Below are 23,239 nucleotides of genomic sequence, written 5' to 3'. Positions count from 1 at the left end.
TGCATATAAAGGACCCTGGCTGCTGGAACAAAGGATGCTGAGAGTCCTGAAATGGCAGGAAATACCAGCTAGGCCATTATTAGGATGCACTTTTATTTATTTTGAAGTGTGGTAGGGATCTACCCTACCACCCACTTGGGTTGGATGTCGCTGCCTTGTATGGGAGGTATTTTAACACTTGCTTTCTCTGCAGTAGTAATGAATGCAAGCATGAGATACTGTAAAAGCTTTTGTTACTGCCACTGAATCTTTGCAGAGGACATTGAGGGGGGCAGGTCTCTTTTGGACACTGGTGGTACAGAATTCAGGCTGGTTGACCTGCACTGCAGATTCATCAGTGAAATCCTTGGAGGGAGGTTTTTTATAAACTTACAAGCTGAAGACAGATGCAAAGTAATGAAGGAAAGGAGTGGTTTAGAGTAATTGCATTTAAAATAAATGTACCTGGAGTGCAGAGTATGCATGATGGTTGCTTGCTGGGATGTGCTTAATAGACTAAGAAGTCTTGACTGAACTTGATTACAGTCAATAGTCCATTTTTCATCTTATCTAAATATGTCTGAGGTATGTCTTGTTTGACATGACACTAAGTTGTCCCAGCCATAATCTCTGAATTAATGCTCATCTTGCTGCTTAATTTATCTTGATATAAACAAGTCTGTTACTCCTCTCTGTGGACTTATTTCTCCTGAAGGAAAATTATTAATTACCTATCCAGTCTGTACCCATAGTAAATGCATTCCTGCGGCTCTTGGATGGCGGAATGGTAATTCCTACCACCATATGTTGCCCATTTGGTATTATTTCTTGTTTTGGAATATCAGGAAATTTGTGAAAAATCTGTAATTGGCAGTGCCCTTGCAGAAAGTGGTTGGCGTTTGCTCTGGCGTGGTTCTGCTGGTTCTGTGAAATGTACTCCTGCAAGGGAGACTTTCAAAGCAGTGCTGAATCCTTCAGGCACTATTTGAGCCTTTGAAAATGTACTTGTACATATACAGCTGCTAATTGGTATCCTGTCCTGTGGCACCCACCGTTACTGCCACATCCAGGTATTTAAGGGCAGTTGAAAAGCGGAGAGCGTTTTTATATATTTGGGTTGTCTTTTATTCAGTCTCCAGATAAGCAAAGACAGCATTCTTGTAATGGAAGAGGAGAGAGTGGCCTTTTTATTTTTTTCCTTCCCTTTTTTTGGCTCACATCTGCTGGGGATTTTTCTTTTTTTAAAGTTTAACTAAGGAGAAGGAAAAAAAGGATGAGGATGCCATGGAAACCCAGATAGCTCCACTGACAGGAAGTCGCATAAAGGTTTTAGAGCCAGCCATTAGGAATGCAGTGGACTGGCTGGGTCCATGGGTGAACACGAAGTGAGGTACGCAATCTGCACCGCGCTCCAGCTGGAGCCTGCGGCACGCAGGAATCTGCAGTGCACAGTGCCAGGGCTATCCTGGCTGAGCCTGAGCATCCTGCTGGCCTCCTCTCCCTTCCCCCCACCACCACTCGCATTCTGAACTGATTAAAACAGAGGAAGTAGCACATCGAGCGCTGAATCTGGCTCAAAAATCGAAGCCGACTTCTCGTTCACAAGGAGTGGATTGTTTCAGCTTGTTGTGTCACTGCTGCTGGAGAGGGAGAATTTTTTTTTGTCTCTGTAATGTTTGATGCTTGAGGGAAAACAGCTGGAACTGAGCATACTGGATCAGATGCAAAACGAAATGGGATGCTGGGGAATATGGACTGCACTGTATATCTGAAAAGGTCAGAGTTTTCCCTTGGTCAGTGTTGGAGGAATGCAGTGTCCATCCTAATTCCAGCCTCGAGAGCCTTCAGGAGGACTGCAGGGAGCAGGGAGGAGGAAAGGAGTTTTTTGTAACTGCAGCAGCTTGAGCGAGGCAGATGAGGTCTCCTCCTTCCTTTTCCTTCCCGTCCCTTTCTTGTGCTGCTGGCTTTGATTTTCTGGGAAGACTGAGGGAAGAAAAAGAGAAGTCGCCAATGGCAGAGTTTTGCTTTGGAGAAGCTGTTTATAACCAGGTTTAATCTGCAAGTTCTGAGATGCCAGACAGAGCAGTGACTGACCCAAACCACAGGAGCGTAACTGGTATGGTAAGAAGAGCCCTGGGAAAGAGCCCTGCCTGAAACGTACTGAGAGAGGACGTGGAAGTAGTTATTGCACAATGCATGGGAAGAAAGACAAGGGCAGGAATGCATTTCAGTGCCTAGAATCTTACGTTGCACAGATTTAGAAATCAAAATGGTATGTCATGCTTTCAGAAAAGGAGAAAGAAAAAAAGAAAACCCTCAGTAATTTAAATGTTTCTCTCTGACCTGGGCTGAAAATATAACACCAGTTACAGAGCTGCATTGACACGGCGCAGCAGATGAACTGGGCTAACTTGACTTGAAGGAGCAAGCAGTGGAACAACTACTTTATTAATATTCCCTTTGTTTCTTTGCCAGTCAAGAGAACAATCCGATGATGAAACAGAGGAGTCGGTGAAGTTTAAGAGATTGCACAAGCTGGTAAATTCTACTCGCAGAGTCAGGAAGAAACTCATAAGAGTGGAAGAAATGAAAAAACCCAGTACAGAAGGTAAAATCAACACATATATGACTAAACTTGTATTATGTGAATACATTTTTGTGTTGAGAGGGAACAGAAGGGGGCAGGGGTGGGAAGTGTTCTGAGGGGACACAGGGAAAGGCTGCTTGTCTGTGATGCATGCATTACCCAAGTAATTACATTTTGAGACAGTAGAAGGAAGAAAGTGACTGTCTAGGATGTGGTTACTGCCGATCTCCTGGCATTTACAGAGCACTGGAGAGCCCTTCATTAGGAGATTAGAACTTGGTTTGTGTTGCATGCCACTGTAGAGGGAATAAGAGTAGAAGCAATTGCAGACAACTGCCCAGCAGGCACTTCAGGGAGGTAAGCCCCTGCTTTGCTCCCATCTCCCAGGCCTGTGTGACAGCTGTAGGGATAATACACAGGTGAAGCACTTAGCAAATTTGGGGAGGGGAGTGGTTGGTGGGTAGAGCAATTGCACTACATGGTATTGTTCTGTGGCAGAAGTACAGAAACTACATTGGATGTTCTCATGGGATAGCTGCTGCCTCGCATAACATTAACTCCTCATTCAGGAGGAGCTTGCTTGCAGTTTGGCTCCTGATTGAGCCATGCTGCCAAGGGACAGGGGGAGAGGAACAGAGAGTGGAGGAGGAGGAGGAGGAGGAGAAGGAGGAGGGTGGGGAAATGGGAAACAGAGTTCAGCCCCTGGGAATGCCGTGCTGCAAAATTAACTCCGAATGACCTGTATCTGTGTGTGAGCACTCGGACTAAAGAAGCCTGAGCCTAAGAGTAGCTTCTCTGCAAAGCCCTAATTGAGTCCTTACTGGAACCGTGGGTACCTGTCTATGTCCTTCCCCCAGGGTCGTACGCCATGACTCCCCTCAGCTTTGTAGTGAGCTGAGCCATATTTTTTTTACTTCTGAGTGAATTTAAGGAGAATGTATGCATCTTCTTGGGTATGTGGCAGGAAGCTGTTGGCAGTTTTATAATCTAGCCGACCTCTCCCATGCATAATGGTGTAACCAGCTGGAGTGAAAGGCTCAACCACCTCAGGGCTCTGCACTGGGCAGCTATCTTGGTCTGAGGAGGTTTTTATCATCTCATAGGGGAAATGCAGAGGGCATAAGTCTGGTAAGCAAGGGCATGTTTTATGAGAAGAGTTGGGCAAGACAGGGCCATTTTTCCCCCGCTCTGAGGAAAGAATACCAGAGATGCATTTCCTACCTTGGGAAAAAGCTGCAGGGAGCAATCAGCCAGAGACCCCAGGAGTGGGAGCAGCTGCAGGAACAGGCAGCTGAGAAGTTACTGGATGTGCAGGTGCCTTCCTACAGTTTGACTAGGTTTCTCTTCAGCTTGTTAACTGTCTGGTTTGCTCTCAATTCCCTCTCTCACAGTGCTTCACTTGCAGTTCTATTTCATCTTATTTCCTTTTTTTCCCCTCAGTCTTTCAGTTATGCGTCCCAGTTCTTTCCAAATTTTTTCCACTGAGTTTTCCCACCTGTACTCCTCACAGACAAATAACTGAATTAACTCAAAAAAAAAATAATAATAATCTTACTCTGCTTCCTTCTGTTTCCATCTCCTGTCCATCTTCTCTCTTTTAACTCTAGGCTTTTCTGAATAATTCATCTATAACTCAGAGATTTTATCTTATCTAGCTAGCACTGTGGCTTTTTTTTTTTTTTTTTTTTTACATTGTCTCCTGGCAATCTCCACAGCAATAAAATGATATTGTTAAATAACAATATGGGTTGCTTACACATTGCTTCTACATAAGTAGAAGGCCCTGTAAGTAGCCCGTTACACATTAGGAGTAGGTATGTCTTTTTTTTTTTTTTTTTTTTTTTTTTTTAAGTAAGGTCTGGCCACACAAAAGTTTGCATACAGTGTATTAAAAGTGCTTTGGAAATACTGTCCCTCCTCACATTTTGTAATGGAGGCCTGTATTCTTGTTTGAACATGTCAGAGGATTCTGCAGTATCACAGATAATACTGTGGTCGGATTTGGGGATTTCCGTCTGCCCTTTCAGGTTACCTGTGGTTGACCAAATTGGTTCTTGAGCTGTTTGTTGTTATTGTTCAAAGCAGTATGTAAGCATGAAGTTATGTGAAATCCTAGATGGCCAGATTTTTGAGATTTGGATATCAAATTTGATACGGTAGCATCAGTGTAATTACGGTAAATTTGTTGATGTTCAACAACTTTTGTCCAAGCATGACAGTAAGCTCAGTTTGAACACTGACATGAAATACCCCAGAAGAAAGATTATTCATAATCCTTCTCAGAAATTCCATCTCAAAGAAGAAAAACTTTGCCAAAATTCCATATACACTTCCATTGTTTTTAAAGAAAGGCATCCTAGTCTGAGATCCTCCTCATATGTTTCTACTGTTGAGGAGTAATAGAATAATTACTGCACTAAATATAAGTTTTGCTGATCTGATTGTCAGTAGAACGTGCCAATATTTTAATCCATGTGTGTTTTCTGTTAAGTCTTCTCTCAGTAAGCTGAATAACTGAAGGTTCTATTTCTTGGGCACCATTCTTATGTAACATTTAAAAACAAATCACATCTACATCAGAAGTTGTGTCAGATGTATCCACTATTCCTTCAATGTCACACTGAGTTTTACTTTGGTAGAATACTGTCTTAGCTTTTGCAAATAAGTGACAAACATGTTTTTCCCAATGAGACAACTGAAGATGAGACAGGAAGCTCATACAAGGAAGATAATGCTCTTCTGTCTTAAATTCTTCCCCCTATTATTGAATTATTGAGTTCAGTAAATCATAGGCATTTTAGAAATGGTTCAAACTTGGCTCTGCTTTAGAATTGTAGAAGCCATCGTAGAGGAAGGCGAAGTTGGATTGTAGAATTTACTATTTCTGTGTGTGTTTCTGTTACATGCCCACAAATGCAGTAACATTTATCAAGCAGGACTGAGCAAGATGTGTACTCGTTTGATTCTTTTCTTATTACTGCACTGAATATCTGCCCCTACATTTTGCACTACAGAAAACACCAGGGAAAAATGTTTCTTAAATGATAAAAGACATAAGGAATCACAGTTGCAGGTAATTTTTGTCCATTCACTCTATTTGAGAAAGGAGTCCTGCTGTTTTCCCATATCCAGTACTTGTGTTTCAAAAGGTTTTCTTCCCTTTCTATGAAATATATATTTAGTGAAAACAAAGAGTTTCTGTTGTTAGCAGAACGCTGCTGTAATTGGAACAACCACAGTTTTGACCCACTTTCTTTTTTACTTCAGATCTGTAAATTCTATTTAATTAAAGTTGGTTACTTTTCCCCTATCAAAATCCCAAATCTTTTCATTTCAGCCCAAAGCTCAGCTCTACAACTTTCTGGGACAGATACTGATTTTTGCAGAAAAAGCATTGGGTATTGGAAAACTGAACCTAAACGAATGATGTTTGTGTTTGTGTGTTTGTTTTTAATACCAAGATATACTTCCCACCTATTGTAATTTCATTAAAGCTGATTTTTAAGAAAGCATCTTACGCAAGTATCAGAAGAAAAACTTAAGAAACATGTCCCAGTTCCAGGATTTCAGGATTTCTGACACCATTTGAGGTCTCAATTAGCAACAGGTGAATGAGAAAAACTTAAAATGACAATTGTTTTACTTACAGGATGTTGTGGTCTACATATTGTTATCTCACCTCAGAACTCTCACTTCACAAACGGATGTTGCTCCTTCAGATTTACCCAGCTGCAAATAATTTCTGAGTTTCTTGTATCGGGAAAATTTTTCCTGCAGTTTTAAATGGATGGTTGTTGATATCTTAGTTGAAAAAAATAAGATTTTATGGAGAAATGTTTCAGGGAATTATGAGCTATGATGTGTATTGTCTTGCTTCTGTCCCCTGCAGGCGTAGAAGAGCAGTCGCTTGACAACTCTGCTATACTGGATGACAGATCAGCACTTTACTCTGGAGTTCACAAGAAGCAATTCTACTTTGATGGTTCCTGCGAGAAGCAGACAGAGGATGACTCGGACTCGCTTACTACTTCTCCCTCATCTAGCAGTCTTGATACATGGGGAGCTAGCCGGAAACTGGTCAAGACCTTCAGCAAAACTGATAGCCGTGGCCTTATCAAGCCTCCCAAGAAACTTGGGACATTTTTTTCTTACCCGGAAGATGAGAAGACCCAGAAAGTTTGCCGCTCCTTGACAGATGGGGAGATGAAGAAGAGCCTCGGCTCGCTGAGCCATGGGGTAAGTACAGAGAGCATTTGCTTTTATGACAGCAGCAGGCACAAGCACCATCTTCTGGTGTCCCTGGAGGAGATTCAGAGTGTAAGGAAGCAGATCCGATTGAAGAAAATGGATACTAACTATTCCTGTTCCAGAGCTTTTCTTTGCCAGCGCCCTGCTAGGAAAGGAGCATCCACCACAACTTGTGACCTACAATTACTGCGGCACAAAGCAAAAGGGGGTGGAGGTTGTGGCTTCCCAAACAGAAGGCTTCGAGGGCGCACTTCTGTCAGCGAGTTCAATATTACCTATGTGGTGGAGAGAAGCCTATACAGTCACCTCAACCTCTCACAGCTGGTGCGTCCCGTTACTGACAGGACCCTGAGCAAGGCTGACAAGCAGGACCTGAGGAGATGCCTGCTCGAGGAGGATGAGGAGGCCAAGAGGAAGTGGGCTGCCACAGTGGATCGTTGTACTAAAAGGGTTCTCTTGAGAATCCACCAAAAGTCTGTGAGTCAAAGAGTTTACGTGAAGGTGGTCTTCCAGTTTCTGTGAGGTTGCAGTCAACTCTGTTTCTACTATATACTTTGAAGTAAAAAATAGTGCTTCTCCTGCTTTCCTTGCCTTTAGAAAAGCTTAAGCACTGGAATTCAGCTATAAGAAAAGAATATGACGTTATGCCACGAGGAGTTTGATATAATCGCATCAGAGAAGAGTTTTGTGGAATGTGTGAGAGAGAGCAAACGTGACAAAATGCTGTTTTTTAAAAATTCCTATAGAACGTAAATTGAGATCAGTGTTGAAAAGCTTTGAGGCATTACAAAAACATTTTTTTTTAAACAATGCTTTGTAAGTCAGTGTTCTTCTAAAGGCATACTGAGAGAGTTACAAAATTTTCAGAGGATTGAGGCATGCTTTGTTAATTGTGCTCAATTTCTCTCCGACTGTCTGTCACTGCCTCATATCGGCCCTTTCCCATTCGGCTTACATCTCATCAGAATGCCCACCCAGCTCTGTAGTTTCTGTCAACACTCAGGTGCAGAAGGACAGGGAGTTTTGCATTATCTAGACACTACCATCCTGGTTGCTTCTCACCACATCAGAAGAGTTCCTCCTGCTCTTTTCCTGGCCGCTGCCACTCCTTTTTTGCATGAGGTGAAGGTGTTCTCTTCTGTCAGAACAGTTTGGAAAAGGATCAAAAGGAGGAAAAAAAAAAAAAAGAAGTGGTACCGTACAATGGGAAATAAAATGATTTGAGCACTCCAGAGAGACCCAAAGGCACTTCCTGGCTATATACTTAGCTTTGGCAGTTTCCTTCACCATGATGTTGAGTTTCCTGGGAACTTGCCTTTGGGTCCAGCCAGATTTCCAAAGCTGAAACAGCTAAGTCTCTTTTCTTGTTGACAATGTAGATATATTCCCTACTTCAGTGGGTGGAAACAGCAGTTCACTCATAACATTAAGCAAGATATTCCAGTGAAGATTACATTAGAAAAAGAGCTTTTCCTCTTGAGTTACAGATTTTATTTTGAGAGGTCTACTTCATTTCTTCAGGCGTGAGGTATTCTCAATATAAGAGTCACAGCCTTGTTCTTCTGAATTATGTATGGGAGTTGACCAAATCCTAGTGGTACATTTTTTGCTCTATGGACCTGAAATTAAGGATTTTTTTCTTTTTTTTCCCAGTGCCATTAATTGACTACTTCAATATTTCTTCTGCTGTAACTACCTTCCCTGCCACTGACATCATAGTGTCTATTTTCCTAGACATACTTAGAAAACATGACTTTCTCTTAATGATAGTACAATGATGAAAGAAGCCTGATTTGTCCTTCTGAGGGTTGAACAGTAAGTAGGTGGTATCTCAGGCAAAAGAGCATATGGGCTAGAGATGCTGCATTGTTTAGAAATGCTTTCTAAGGCTGTCTTTGTAAATACAGACACCAGCAACAAGCTTTTCAGTTCTTCTAGAAAGTAGTCTTAACTACAGTCATTTCATTATGAAAACCAGCTGGAATGACTTTTGCTTATTCACAGGGATACAATCAGAGAAGAAATGGATAATTTTGTTGTTATTGAGGAACTCCTCTGTTAACTGCTTCTCCAGGCTCATTTAAATGAAATAAATAGTGGAAACACACTGCTCTTACAAGCTTTTCCACTGCATTTCTTCCTGAAACAAACTTCAGCTAATGCCAGTCCTTCTTAGAAACATGTAGTGTTTGTTTGCTGCAACCTCAGAGAAATTGCAATGCCTATGTATTCAGTGGAATTGGTCACTCTGTCTTGCCTTGCCATTCATTTTTGTCATTTATTATACTTGTTTCAGTGACCTGGACGTGCATGGAGTTTTCAAATAGCATCAGTTTTTCTTTTCTCCCAGAAATACAATGCTTTGGATTGCATGGCCATTCCATTGAATATTCCTTTCCTCATCCACAGACCTTTTGTTTGGTACATAATTTCCAGGGTCATTACTGGAACTGAAGACACAAGATGATGTTAAATGTATGGGAAGGTCCGTAATGAAAGAATAAGAATCCTTAATGTGGTACATGTACTCAGAAGCTTTTAACCAACAGATGTTTTGATCTCGTGAGGCTGCTGTAGGAGGAGCTTTGGCTGGTTTGACAGATGAGTTTGCTCAAAGTAGTTGCAGATGTCCTTTCTTCGTTGTTGGGATTACCATACACGATAGGATAGGTTAGAATGGACTCTTTACAGGACAGCATTACTCACAGCTAAACGTGTTGTTCTTGATCTCAAATTATGGTACTTTTTTTGATGTGTGTGAGGCTTAGACGAAGCTGGCTTTGTGTTTCAGTAGCTGTGATGAGTACAACACTCAGTGTAAAGCCAGGAAAAAAAAACTCTTGAAAAGTAGTTAATGTGTATGTTGGTAAGTAGTGAATGGAACAAGAAGAATGTTCATGTTAGTAGAAGTAACTGATCTAATTGTTTATTAAGTGGTGCTTTATCAAGTTTGCTTCTTTCTGTCGAAGCGTTGAAGAAGACTGGTGGTTTTCAGGCAGTGAGTCTTCCCAAGTACACACTCACAAGGCTACCTGAGTAATCCTTGTAGTTCTCATCTTATGCTTAGAGTGTCTTAAGCTGAGATTTTGAGTGTCTTTAAAGTTATTGTCTTGAGTAGTTCGGGCCCTAAGAATTTACAAAGTTGCTGATTCTATGCCTCCTGATTGTCTCACATCTAACAGTCTGGTTTTGGCTGTGGAAATGCGACTGTAGTGAGTTTGGTTATCTTCTGCTCTTAGAAGGAAAATGATGTCATAGTGCTGATTTTCTTTTTCATGCAGGATGATTATGATAAAGTGCTTCTGTGCATTCAGCGAAAACTGAGTCACTCAAGTGATTGTGCCACTGAAAATATGATATACTTTCTCTGAGAAGTAGCAGAGCTGCCATATTCCAATAGCGCTGTGATTGTAAATACCTAATCTGGAATTAAGGTTTACTAAATCACTGGGACACAATGCTTATGGATAAGCGGGGATTGTTTTTTCACTCCTTTTACCAAGTTCTTACCCTACAAGGCCTCTGGCACTTCACAGAATCACAGGGGTTGGAAGGGACCTCAAAATCACTGAGTCCAATGCCTTGATAAAGCAGGTACCCTACAATAGGTTGCGCAGGTAGGCGTCCAGATGGGACTTGAATATGTCCTTGTATGAAGATTCCACAACCTCTCTGGGCCACCTGTTCCTGTGCTCTGTTACCCCTACCGTAAAGAAACTCTTCAGTGTGTTAGTACAGAACTTCCTATGTACAAGTTCTAGGCCATTATTCCTTGTCCTCGCTACACACCACTGAGAAGAGCCTGGCCTCATCCATTTGCCTTCCACCTCCCTTTAGGTATTTATAAACATTTATCACATTCCCTCTCAGTCTTTTTTACTCCAGGCAGAGCAGACCCAGGTGACTCAGCCTTTCCTGATATGGGAGATGTTCCAGGCTTTTAATGTTCTTTGTGGCCCTCTGCTGGATTTCTTCTAGGAGATCCCTCATGTTTCTGAACTTGGGAGCCCAATCTGGACACAGTATTGTAGAATGTAGCCTCACCAGGGCAGAGTAGAGGAAGAGAATCACCTCGCTCAACCTGCTGGCTGCGCTCTTTTTAATGTACCTCATGATACCATTGGCCTTCTTGGCCATCTGGCCACACTGCTATCTCATGGCCAACCTGTTATCCACCGGGACCCGCAGGTCCTTCTCCACAGAGCTCCTCTCCAGTAGGTCATCCCCTCCCTAGGTGCAAGACTCCACACTTGCTCTTGTTAAACCTCATTAGGTTCCTCTCTGCCCAACTCACCCAGTCTGTTCAGGTCTTGTTGAATGATAGCACAGCCTTCAGGTGTGTCAACCACTTCCCTCTATTTCTGTGGAAATTAAGTGTATACAGGTATTCCCAGAAGGTAGGTTATCCAGTGCTTTGAAATGTTGGTGGTTCTGTTTCACTGCTGCTGTGAAGTAAATTATGAAAGCAGATGAGAGTACTGAGGTGGAGTTGCTAACAATGTGGAAAACTTGATGCATAACATCAACAATTTCCTCAGACCAGAAAGTCTATTTTCTTTTAAAAATCAAGAGCCGGCAATAGATGACTCAACAGCAGCAGACCTTATGCCAAGGGGTTTTCTCTGGAAAAGACAAATGACTCAAATTGCTTTTAACAGCATTCTAGATTTATGATCTCCCATCCTTTTGTTTCTTTATTTGTTTCCATTTTTGCAGATGTATGTGTTTTCACTGGTGTTCTCCAAATCACAGTATTTTGAGTGAGCAATCACTGTGATAAAACTGTTTCCATCATTTGTTTGGTTTGTTGTTTTTTTTTTTTGCAGAGAACCTGCAGCTTCGGAGGATTTGACTTGACGAATCGTTCCCTTCATATTGGAAACAATTCTGACCAAATGGTGAGTATAAGACAAAAAAGCAGAGGCTTGAAATAGCATAAAACGAAATGCGCAATAGAGTTATAATAGACTGAAGTGTAATTTAGGTCCATAATAGCAGTTTGAGAATCCAAGAAAGCAAAGTATCTTCGTTAACCACAGACTTCCTTAGCTTTGAGACTAACATCTCCGCCCATATCCATGTATGCGTAAGTATTTATATACCGTGTATGTTAGGAGGCAAGAACAAGTGATCAAAGCACAGATCTGGGAGGCGCCTCTGTGAGCTATTCCTGTGTCTGACTTCCTCATAGCATCACCTCAGGCAAAACATATGATCACTATACTCCATTGGTAAAACGTTTTTGAAATAATGAAACCGACTTCATTCAGTGAAGTTCTGCAGATGATTTGGGTAGAAGTCACACGATACAGATCATTTCTTTTCTCATTGTATTTAATAGTACTGGAGGAGTAGACCAGGACCCCATTGTTCTGGATGCTGCACAATTGATCTCAGAAATCTTTGTCTTTAAGAGAGCATTTATGTATAATAAAATAACTCTCTGGAGAATTGATTCCATTTTATGTTACTCATGTCAATCCCAGTGTTGCTGTTGGTCAATCCATAGCCTAAAATAATACAACAGAAACAAGCCAGAACATTTTATCAAATGCAATTGTCAACATATTTTTTTTCTTTTTGTCCATATATTGTTTTGTTTCTGTTTTAACTTTGGCTCCAGTAGCTTCTTTGTTCACTTAAATAAAACGTAAATTTCAGAACATTCTATACACTAGCATTCAGTGAGCTGGTTGGGGTTTCTTTTTGGTGGTAGTGATTTGAGGTTTTTGTTTCTTTGCTTTTTGCAGGATTTTTTTTTTTTTTAATGGATAGTTTTGTTTGGTTTTAAAATCATAAATTCCCTTTTCATTGTCCAAAACTGTTAGCAGATATTCATCATTATATTCATCAAGTTTCAACTCAGCAAAACAGTTCAAACATGCACTGATCATCTTTAAACATAGGTAATTTGATCTGTTCATACTGTGTTTTTGATATAGGAAAGTATGAAGTCTGTAATTTCCCTACTAAAACCAGTGGTGGGACAGGCACAGAGTCCCAGACTAGTGAATGCAGATCAAGGTTGGGTTGGACTTTTTGAAAACATTTTGAAGTCCATTAACCTAAACATCTTGGGTGTGTTGGTTTGTTTGTTGTTTTTTTTTTTTCAAAAAAGGTAAAGCAAATAGTTGTCCTTAATTTCTGCTGAAAGATGAAAAGTTATCAAACAAGTTACAGTCAGTCAACTTATCAAGGAAAAAATGTTAGGATGTTGATTAATTAGTTGTCAGCTGACCTTCAGATAAACTTTTTGACAGACATCAGTAAAGTAAATAAGTATAGGGTATAAGCATAGGGTGTAAGTATAGGGGAGGAAATAGATAACTCATTTATGTAGAATGCAATGTACGCTTATTTTAGTGTGTGTTACTTTGTGTATCTAAATTTTCTTCTAAAGGATTAAGTCAGCGACCAAATTCAGTTGTCAACCTGACTGCTACCGATCAGATTTTCATCCTTTGTGCATTGTGATTTTTCTTGCATCTGTGCCAACGGAAGTGCTGGTAGTAACTCTTAAAGAGATGCCTTGCTGTAGTTCCTGAAATAACATAGAATGAAGTACTGTGTTTATCATGCTGCCTAGAAAATATGAAAAAGGGCTGAGTCATAAAAATTCTTCAGTGTTAGCTGATCCATGGTAATTCTTTGCCTGCACTTGTGGTGTAAGTAAATACTGGGTATCTTAAGCTAGTTTAGAAAAGGTTAAATACGTTCAAAGCAGCTGGCTTTTGTTGCTATATGTGGACCAGCTAATTTAGTTTGGTAGCAACCTGTGTGCATGTCTCAAGAAGGTACTAGTGCCACCTTTTACCAGAAAAAGATGCTCATCAAGAGATGTTAGCAGACTGCCTGTCTGAAAATAGAAGGTGAATTTGAATAGGCAAATAAAGGTGTCTATGTATGTGTGTATATCTGTATATGAGGGTGTGTGTGTATATATATATATATATATGGCTAGTGTTTCACACATAAATATATCGCCAGTGTCTCAGAAGTACCCCAAGTCCTGTTAAGGTGTAATACTACAATACTGACCCAGGTGAGAAAAAAACTGCTATTGGGTGTCCCATTGGTAGGGCTTAGCTTGAAGTTGTTGATTTCTCCTGTCAGATTACCTGCTTACTTGAAACTCAAAGGAGTAAATGCATGCTAACACAGTCACTACCAACTACACAGTGTCTACAGGAAAGGTTACCAGTCAGGCCTTAAGAATAAGGTAGGGCAAACTGTTACAGTACTAGCACAACATCTCAAAAGTGAGTTTAAAGCAGTAAGCAAGACGCATCCTGTGTCAGCCTGGGTACCTCTGCTGGATTGTCAAAAAATTATATTTTGTATTTTATGGGCATAAATCCTTTTTTATTTTACAGGGCAAGGAAGGCGACTTTGTTTATAAAGAAGTAATCAAATCACCCTCTGCCTCCCGTATATCTCTGGGTAAAAAGGTGAAATCTGTGAAAGAAACCATGAAGAAGAGGATGTCTAAAAAATACAGCAGCTCTCTGTCTGAGCAGGTATGTAAGATCTGCAGTGGATTCTACTTAACAGAAGTGATAATCAGTATCGATTACCATGCTTCAAGGTATTACAAGGCATACGTAAAGAAACTTCCAACAAGAGTACGTGCTGTGGCTTGTTCCTGTGTTCTCATAAAATCCCTCACTGTGAAATGGCTTCTTACAGAAGCACAACCATGAAAATGCATTTCAGATTTTCATTCAAGTAGCTCATCAGCAGAAGCCTGTGGTTGATGGTGTTACACATCTTGCTCTGTGTTTCCATCTCTTTGTCTATCATCATTATTTATTAGAAGAGCTGGCCAGTGACATGGGGTCAAAGAAATATCTATTAATCTGCAGTTTACAACTTAGTTTAAAATCCCAGCGTAACTTCACATTCACAGTGCCTCTGTGCTGCTACAGAGCTGTTCTCCATCATAGCTTGCTCGCTGTAACAGCCTATTAAAACTGATGCACAATGCAGTCAGAAGAGGTATGCCACAGAAGATTTTATTCTTTCATTATAGAATTTTGTCTTAAAGGCAAACCTGAAGTACATTAATTGTAAATAAGACTTTGAATTTTAGTGGCCTAGAAATAATTGCTGTCTTTTTCTGTAAACATCCCTTTTGATATACTTTGGATTCTTTGTACTGGTGGAGTGTCAAACACTCTCCAGAATTTGTTTAAAACTACTGAAATGTGTAAGTAATAGCTTAGGAAACCATTGAAATGTGTAAGTAAAAGCAGAGCTTTCTCTGGCGGACATTGCCCCCAAGTGGCTTCTTACCAGTTGCTGAATAGCCAGGATTGCTTGCAGTAAGAGGAGCAGAAATGAAAACGGAAATGTCTTGCTGCACCAGAGAGAGTGTTTCATGCAAAATACTGTTGGGTATAGGAGGAGCTACAATTAATAAGATTCAGAATAACAACTCCAAACTGCAAAATCTGGAGATGGCATAGTAGGCAGATAGATGACCAGATCTGTGCAAAGCACAGCAACATTTGAATTCCTTTCCCTGTGGGACTGTTAGCCCTACTCCTTGATAACGATAGACTGTGCCACAGTTATGGTTACATTTCAGTTATATTAAAAACATTTTGTCTAATGGTATGATTTAAGATGCTTTGGTCAGTCTGACTGGCCTTAAGGTGCCTCTCTTGAAACTCTCCCTAAGGAAGGGATACAGTGAAAAATCAATTTACAGTGGGTTAGCAACACTTGTGCTCTGTAGCTCTCTCCAAGGTTGACTTGACCTCTGAAGTCATATGTTGTGATGACTTTTTTTCTGATGATTGTGCAGCATGCAAATAATAGGTTTCATCTAAACACTTCAGCACATCAACACAAAAAACTTTTCTTGCTTGCAAGTTAAGCTGCTTTTGTTTTCCAGCTTTTTGGCACAGTCATTTTAGAATATTTTCTTTCTGGCATGACTCAAACTATGCCAATATTCCAGCCTGCATTCAATGAAAACAAGCAAAAATTGCTCTGGCCACAAGTAATCTGCTGCTTTGCTTTAACTGTGTGTCACAGTGGCTAACAGAATTTCAGGCTAGGAAAGACCGTTTGGATTTTCTGCAGTGCTTAACTGAACAAAAATGAAATTGCTTGCCCATTGCATATGTAGCAAAATAATTTCTCTATTTATGCATTTATGTTTATGTGTATTATTTATGTTATGCATAATCCGCATTTCCTAGTTAGTTTTTGCTTTCCTTGATAAATGAAGAAAAATATCAATTACATGCAAAAATGTACATAGGTCACTGAAAGTAATACCTCCTGTTTATTTCTATGGAAATTGCAACAGGTACAAAGAGCACAATAACACTATCTGATAGAGCAAATTCACAGGTACAAAATGCTATTCTTCAATGTAGTCACCACTATTTGTTATGCATTTTTGCCAACAATGAAGGAGAGTCTGCATACCACAGTCATCAAATCTGCATGGCTATCCAGATCCCAGCTTGTTTTTCACATTACTGTCTCCACTGCTGGAATGCACCACCCACAACCTCCACTGTGTTCACATCCACTGGATGTTTTTCTGCATGGAGGAATTGAGTTCCACACCTTTACTTCATCAGCACTTCCATGTCAGGTGCCATTGTTTCAGACTGCCTCTCTGCTGCTGTCTGTCACACAGCAACAAAATGTAATGGAATATTGGTGGGGAGCTTCAATGTCTACTGCTGTACCAATGCAATAAAAGAAAAGGCATTGCTTTCGAGGCAGCCTTCATACTTTGCTGGGTGGCTGATTTGTATTGTCTGATTTGTTCGTATTCACCCTTGTAAATAATCCTTTCTCAGAGAGCTGAATTCAGCTTCAGCTGTTTGCAAGTAGTGCTGCTAAAAACAAACAAACAAAGAAAGTTTTTAAACCTTTGAATTTAGAGTTTTGTGTGTTATTTCTTTCTACTTAGAGTTCTAGCCTTTTCAGTCTGCTGTGCTTGCCATCATGCCTAATAAAGTAGGGTGTCTGCCGCAGCTGAATACCACTAATTAAGTTGATAAATGTAAAGGCTTTCTTCCTGTCTGGTAAAGAGCAGGAAAATACAAGAAGTTCCCAAATGTGAATGAGCAGCTCCTGTCAGTGCTTGTGTTCCTTTATCAAACAAAATGGTTCAACGCTTTTCAGGAGTCAAGCCCTGGAGTCATACCAGGTTCTCCACAGTCGCCGCCGCCAGACACTGACTCCCTGGACAAACCCAAGCTGAAAGCTGGTGGCTCAGTCGAGAGCCTGAGGAGTTCCTTAAGTGGTCAGAGCTCAATGAGTAAGTTCTGTTGTAACTGCGTTGCTTCATTTCTGTGGTTGCAAGGAGCAGAGATCTCTGCAGTAAACAGAATCAGAGAAGAGCGAAGGAGGGGCAGTGGTTATAAGTAAAAAACAAACCAACAACAAAACGAACGAACAAACAAAAAGATAAAACTAAGATTTTACAAAGGGCTGTAAGCTAACCAGTGCAGAGACTGTTTTTGCTCTGCATTTATACAGAGCCCTGGAAAGGTGAAATGCTCCTTTCTGGCTTCATCTGCAGGGTCCTGCTGTTGTAATACAGCTGGTTTAAGTGAGAGCTAGAGCCATTCGCCTGTAACAGTGCAGTCAGAGTGCTTTTTCCATTCCAGATAAAAGGTCACTAGAGGACAGGCATATCTTTAAGCTAGACTTCTCCTGAGAACTCCTGCTGGGCGTTTTTGTTTTTGTTTTGCATTTCCCTCTAGAGAGACGTTATGGTTTTCTCATTAACTAGATAGATAAGTATTACTTAAAACCTCTCTGGTTAGGATTGTCTCTAGCTTAACGCGGAATTCAGGCAGGATGCAGATGGGGTGAATTTGCTTCTGTGAATTAGTAATAGAAGCCAAGAGCATACTGAGGAAAAACACTAAAGAGAAAGCTCGATTTTTAAATTAACTGAAAGTGTATTCTGAAAATAATCTTTTTGACATCAGTACGAAGTGTTGCCAGAAAACTGGCCATAAAGGGTGTTCTGGAACCTTCAGACAGAATTAAAAGCTCACATCAGTATGTTGTTGTTGTTGTTGTTGTTTTTTTAATGGACAAAACTTTGCAGAAAGATGATACTGCCTGTGGTGTACTACAGATGAGATAGTAGTTAATCAGCTCCTCAGTTAAATATCAAGGAGGTGAATTTGGGATAACAGGAGTACAAAGTAGATTAATTCCCATCACAGGTATGTCTAAGAAATAACATTTAAGGAGTTTTAATTTCCATGACATTTTCTAGAAAAAAAATTCACATTTCCTAGGAAGCTCTGACTGCTCTTTCAAACTTGTCTCTGTTAATGAATTTTCTTAACGAAGAGATTCTTCTGGTGTGTTCTGATAATGTCTGTCACTCACGTGCTTAGGTGGTCAGACAGTCAGTACAACAGATTCCTCAACCAGCAACAGGGAGAGCGTGAAATCAGAAGATGGGGATGATGAAGAACCACCTTACAGAGGACCTTTCTGTGGAAGAGCCAGGGTTCACACTGATTTTACTCCAAGTCCTTATGATACAGACTCTCTGAAGCTCAAGGTACCAGCTGTGTTTGTTTTTAAGGGATCATATGTTTATTCAGGCAAAGCTCTTTCTTTAAGAATTTTTTGTGAGAACTGTACAATTCTTTCTCTTCTAATGAGGCTACATTTGGGGTTTTTTAAGCTTCTTAACTCATTCATTAAGGAGTTGCTTGAATTACAGCAAAATGTTGCAGAATGTACTAAGATTTCCACACAAGTTGGCAGCTTTGGTTTCTGGGGAAAAATATATGTAATTCACATTAATTTGTCTTTTACAAGACTTTTCTTTGAAACACTGGAAACATACTTTTCTTCTGCAATGGACTAGTCAATCAGTAGAACTATTTTCAAAATCAGTGGAAGAAATGTGGTTGTACCTATATAGTGTCCTTCAGAGACATCTCAAATAATGAATTTCAACCATGAGCTGTAATGACACTTGTGCAGGATTTGTGTCCTTACTGAGTGGTCCTTACTTACCACACTGAGTGGTCTGAGACTGTTCTTATTTGCACCAATTTGAGGCAGTTACACCACATAGAGACATCTGTACAAGTGGGTTACTGAATCTGGAGAGTTGTGGTCCATTCCAGGTTCTACTGTTGACTTGCTCTATGATCCTAGTCATGTCACCTAATTCCCTTTTGTCACTGTTCCCTCTGTGGATAGAATGTAAGTGGGATATCCTTGCAAAAGATCTGATAAAGCTTTTGAAAACTGAAGAATTTTTTCCCTGCTGTATACTGTGCTTTGCCCATTCTGTGTACATTAAAAACTAAGGGAAAGTGGTGGGTTTGCCTGAACATCCATCACAGAACGTGCCTCGTTGACTTTCTTGCATCTTTGGTCTGCAGAAAGGTGATATCATTGATATCATCAGCAAACCCCCCATGGGCACTTGGATGGGCCTATTGAACAACAAAGTTGGCACTTTCAAATTTATCTATGTGGATGTGTTAAATGAAGAGGAGGAGAAGCCGAAGCGGCCCACCAGGAGACGCCGAAAAAGCAGACCACCCCAACCCAAGTCAGTTGAAGATCTCTTGGATCGCATCAACTTAAAGGTCTGCATTTTCTCTCTGTTTACCCTTGAGTTTTGCTTGTGGGATGAGCCACACTTCTGGATTTGTTAGTTTTGAAGTTGTTCATCAGATTCATAATGTGAACGCGACCCTACTTAACAGAGTCAGGTCTTAGCTACAAAATGAAAATAGCTAAGGCCAAGCAGAACTCCCATCAGGCTTGATGAAGAGCTGCTGGTTTGTAAGATGTCTGCAGGTTGTATGTGCCCAGAGAGCACACTGTAGTTGTAAGTCCAGATGTAGTATGGCTAAAAGCTAACATTCTTCAAAAGCAGAACCGTAGTTACCCTGTTAAAGAGCAGGTTATTTTGCACGACCTAATTCAGGGGGCTGGAAATAAATGAATGTGGCCTAGGGTTAATATGTTGTAGTGTGCTTGTACAGAGCTGTGCTATCTGTGCATCTGAGTAGTGTGCTGCCCAGGCCAGATAATGCAATACATTCCAAATACAAAAACATGCGTAGCATTCTGGTCTGGCACAGCTACTTTCCTGAACTTTGAGCAATTTTTATACAAGCTGTAATCCTATAAATTTGCTGTTACAGAGTATTTTCCATTTGTGAAATTACTGAATTTTTAGTATTATTTTAATTTTTGCTGATTGTGAAAATCTCCCCTAATACTTTTATTGCCAAAGTAAGTTGAATGTTGCCTAACAGTTAATTTTTCTGTTCTACCTTTTTCATCTTATACAGGAGCACATGCCCACTTTTCTGTTCAATGGTTATGAAGATCTGGATACCTTCAAGCTTTTAGAAGAAGAGGATTTGGATGAACTGAACATCCGAGATCCTGAGCACAGAGCAGTTCTCCTCACAGCTGTGGAACATCTACAGGAATATGACAGTACGTGGGATGTTTGAGGTTTTCAGTTTCACTGGAGCTCTACCAGCTTAGAAACCCTTACAGCAGAGAACTTGTTCCCAGATTTTGACATTTTTATCCAAATCTAGTTATTTCCAGGGTCTTCCTGGATAACAACATTTAGATTTTTGAGGAATGACTTAAGACTTGTATTTGTTCTGCCAGAATTCTTTGTTTATGTAAGCCTTGCATACCCAGATTATTCAAATGATGTCAAATTACATCACCTGTACGTTGGAACGCTGATGTTCAAGAATAAATCTTGACCTAGCTTACTGTGAGTAGCAAGCTGAGGCCAGGCAAATAGTGAAGAAGAGACTTCTAGCTAGAGAAAGAGATTAAGGTTATCAAGGGTGGGAAAAATATCAAAGCCTAGAGTTCTGCAGAGAAGGATAATGTGGTTTAAACTTTGTCTTGTTTTATCTGCACATGCATATAATTCTTGTCCTGTCTGATTTGCAAGATTACACAGGTAGCCATAAGTTGCTCATGCAACAATACAGCGATTTTCAAATGGAGAAAAGATTGGTCAGGTGCAAAGAGTGAAAGGCAGTGGTCCAACTGTTTAATATGCAGCAGTGCAATTCTGCCTGTAGTGCAGATGGTCTCAGGCAAGTTGTAAAGGTAAAAGAACGCAGAGTAAGCCCTGACAGTTAAACTGGGTAGGATCATCCCTGCACAGGAGGAAGCAGGTTACTGTCTATGTTGTAGCCGAAGGTCATGGTACAGTAGAATCATTTATTTAAAAAGCAAGTCTTGCTTGAGACAGAAATGCAGGTGCGTTCAGTACCTAGTTGAAGCAAGCTAGGATATACTGAATTTCCTCTCCATCCATAAATACTGGCAGAAGTGTAGTATCCCAGAAATCAGAATAAGTTAAATGAATTCTGGAAGTACTTTCTCCACTGCTTCTGTGGAAAATCCTCTCTTTTAGCTAAAACTGCCATAGTAACAATTTAAACAGTTGCTTATTAAGTGAGAAATAATTCTGTTGTAAAGAGATTAGTGGTCACTGGCTCTGGATAGTGCTTTGTGGCCCAAATTGTTGCCAGCATGTGGTTTGTTTCTTTGTTTGATGAGAGGCATCCAGACTTTCTACGCCTTTTGCCCCACGTTAGTAAAACAGCAACTGCAGAATTGGGTTCTTTTCATTAGAATCAAAGGAGCTTTTTGCCACCTAATGTGAGTTTCTTTTTAACATTTTCAGATTTGTTTAAAATGTTCACTTCTCAGAAGTAATCATTTTTTTAGAGACCTTCAATTTTGTTTTGAAAACCTGAACTATTTGATGTGGTGGCTGAAAAGTATGAATTCCAACTCCAAGTCAGGATGATGAGCAGAAAGTGTGGAAGCCTGACTGCTGGAACCTGGGAGGAGCAGAAGCACTTCTTTTTACTCCATAATTACCATTCATTTGCTTAGAATAGAAATCAAAATAATAATTTTTTATTATTTTTTTTTCGGGACAGGGTGGGGCAGAGAATGTAACATAAACATAAAGTTTGTATCCTCAGCTCCAGATTTAGTCCCTTTACAAAACATGGTTTCCAACTGAATGCAGTGAATGAATTCCCAGAATCCAGTCTAAACAGCCTAGGCTGGATCAGACTTGAGTGCTGCCTTCCTGACCAAGGAAGGAGGGAATTTTTTACAACCAGTCTCTCATTTGTCCCTTCCCCATTCCTTAGGGGGCATTATGTAACTTTGCCAGACTTATTCCTGATCTTTCTTCTTGGCTCCTTCAGCAAAATAGGTCAGGGTTGGGATTTATTTATTTATTTTTTAAATAAATCATTCTCCATCACACTTTTTGCTTTTGTTTTGAAGAACCTTTGACGCCATAGGGTGCATAGCAGTTGAGGCGTATTAAAAAGAGCATGGCCAGTGGGTTGTGAGAGGCTGTCTGCCCTGATGAGGCCACATCTGGAGTACTGGGCTCAGATAAAAACAGGGAACTTCTAGAGAGAGTCCAGCGGAGAGCCGCGAAGATGATAAGGGGCCTAAAGCATCTCCCTTGTGAGGAAGAGCTTAGAGCTCTGGGTCTGTTCAGCTTGGACAGAAGACTGAGAGGGGATCTTACCAATACTTATTAAATATCTAAAGGGTGGGAATCAAACGTACAGGGCCATGCTCTTTTCAGCAGTGCCCAGAGACAGAACAAAGACCAACAGGCACAAACTGGAACATAGGAAGTTCCACAGAAGCATAAAGAAAAGCTTATTTGAGAGTGACAGAGCACTGGAACAGGCTGCCCAGAGAGATTTTGGAGTCTTCTTCTCTGGAGGTATTCTAAATCCATCTCGATACTTTTCTATGCAACATACTGTAGGAAACCTGCTTTAGCAAGGGATTGGACTAGGTGATCACCAGAGATCTCTTCCAATCCCTCCAATTCTATGTTCATTTTAAATGGATTTTGGTGGTTTTAAGTTGTGGGACTTGTACTCAGAGCAGCCAAGGGGCACACACAGCTGTTATTGCTTTCATTCATTGTGTACAGCGCTGCCCTCTGAAACTTAAGTAGAGGCTGTTTGGGATGAATGCCTGAGACAATGTTTATCCCTTTGTGATGGCTGTTGCTAATGCTCACTCTTTTCTTACAATCTGATCTATTATAGTTGTTCTAACAGTGAAAATAACATTAGAAACAAAAAGTTGAGAATTTCAGCTGAAGTTTCTGTTTGCCTCTATTTTGACCACGTTCTCATTTCCTCTAGGTAACAGCGACCAGTCAGGATCTCAGGAGAAACTTCTCATTGAAGGTCAAAGCCTAGCTGGATGCTCTCCTCGGGATTCTGGCTGCTATGAAAGCAGTGAAAACCTGGAGAATGGTATTAATGATAGCAACAAGCCTTACAATCCTCATAAGCTGTTTTCAGTAGATAAATTCTTATTCTTTTTGCTCCTGCTCCTAGCTTATGACTTCATGCTTGAGTTTCT

The 23,239-nt window shown here is 40.5% G+C and overlaps 1 protein-coding gene across 4 annotated transcripts in view; it reads left to right on the top strand.

Moving 5' to 3' along the window:
- The window catches only part of LOC122172003 (SAM and SH3 domain-containing protein 1-like), a 520,342-nt gene that overhangs the window by 484,097 nt on the left and 13,006 nt on the right, over positions 1 to 23,239 (top strand). For all 4 annotated transcript variants that reach the window (XM_042839973.1, XM_042839964.1, XM_042839981.1 and 1 more), the window contains exons 9-17: positions 2,455 to 2,587; positions 6,456 to 6,802; positions 11,641 to 11,712; positions 14,188 to 14,331; positions 16,964 to 17,099; positions 18,199 to 18,368; positions 19,207 to 19,416; positions 20,131 to 20,281; positions 23,017 to 23,130. In XM_042839973.1, the coding sequence (XP_042695907.1) occupies positions 2,455 to 2,587; positions 6,456 to 6,802; positions 11,641 to 11,712; positions 14,188 to 14,331; positions 16,964 to 17,099; positions 18,199 to 18,368; positions 19,207 to 19,416; positions 20,131 to 20,281; positions 23,017 to 23,130 (1,477 nt within the window). The remainder of the gene's footprint in view (positions 1 to 2,454; positions 2,588 to 6,455; positions 6,803 to 11,640; positions 11,713 to 14,187; positions 14,332 to 16,963; positions 17,100 to 18,198; positions 18,369 to 19,206; positions 19,417 to 20,130; positions 20,282 to 23,016; positions 23,131 to 23,239) is intronic.

This window comes from Centrocercus urophasianus, unplaced genomic scaffold (genome assembly GCF_019232065.1).
Source record: "Centrocercus urophasianus isolate 14NV4802_14NV808 unplaced genomic scaffold, USGS_Curo_1.0 seq_10, whole genome shotgun sequence".
Lineage (NCBI taxonomy): Eukaryota > Metazoa > Chordata > Aves > Galliformes > Phasianidae > Centrocercus > Centrocercus urophasianus.
The sequence above is the reverse complement of the archived record's forward strand: the minus strand, read 5'-3'. Positions and strand labels throughout refer to the sequence as shown.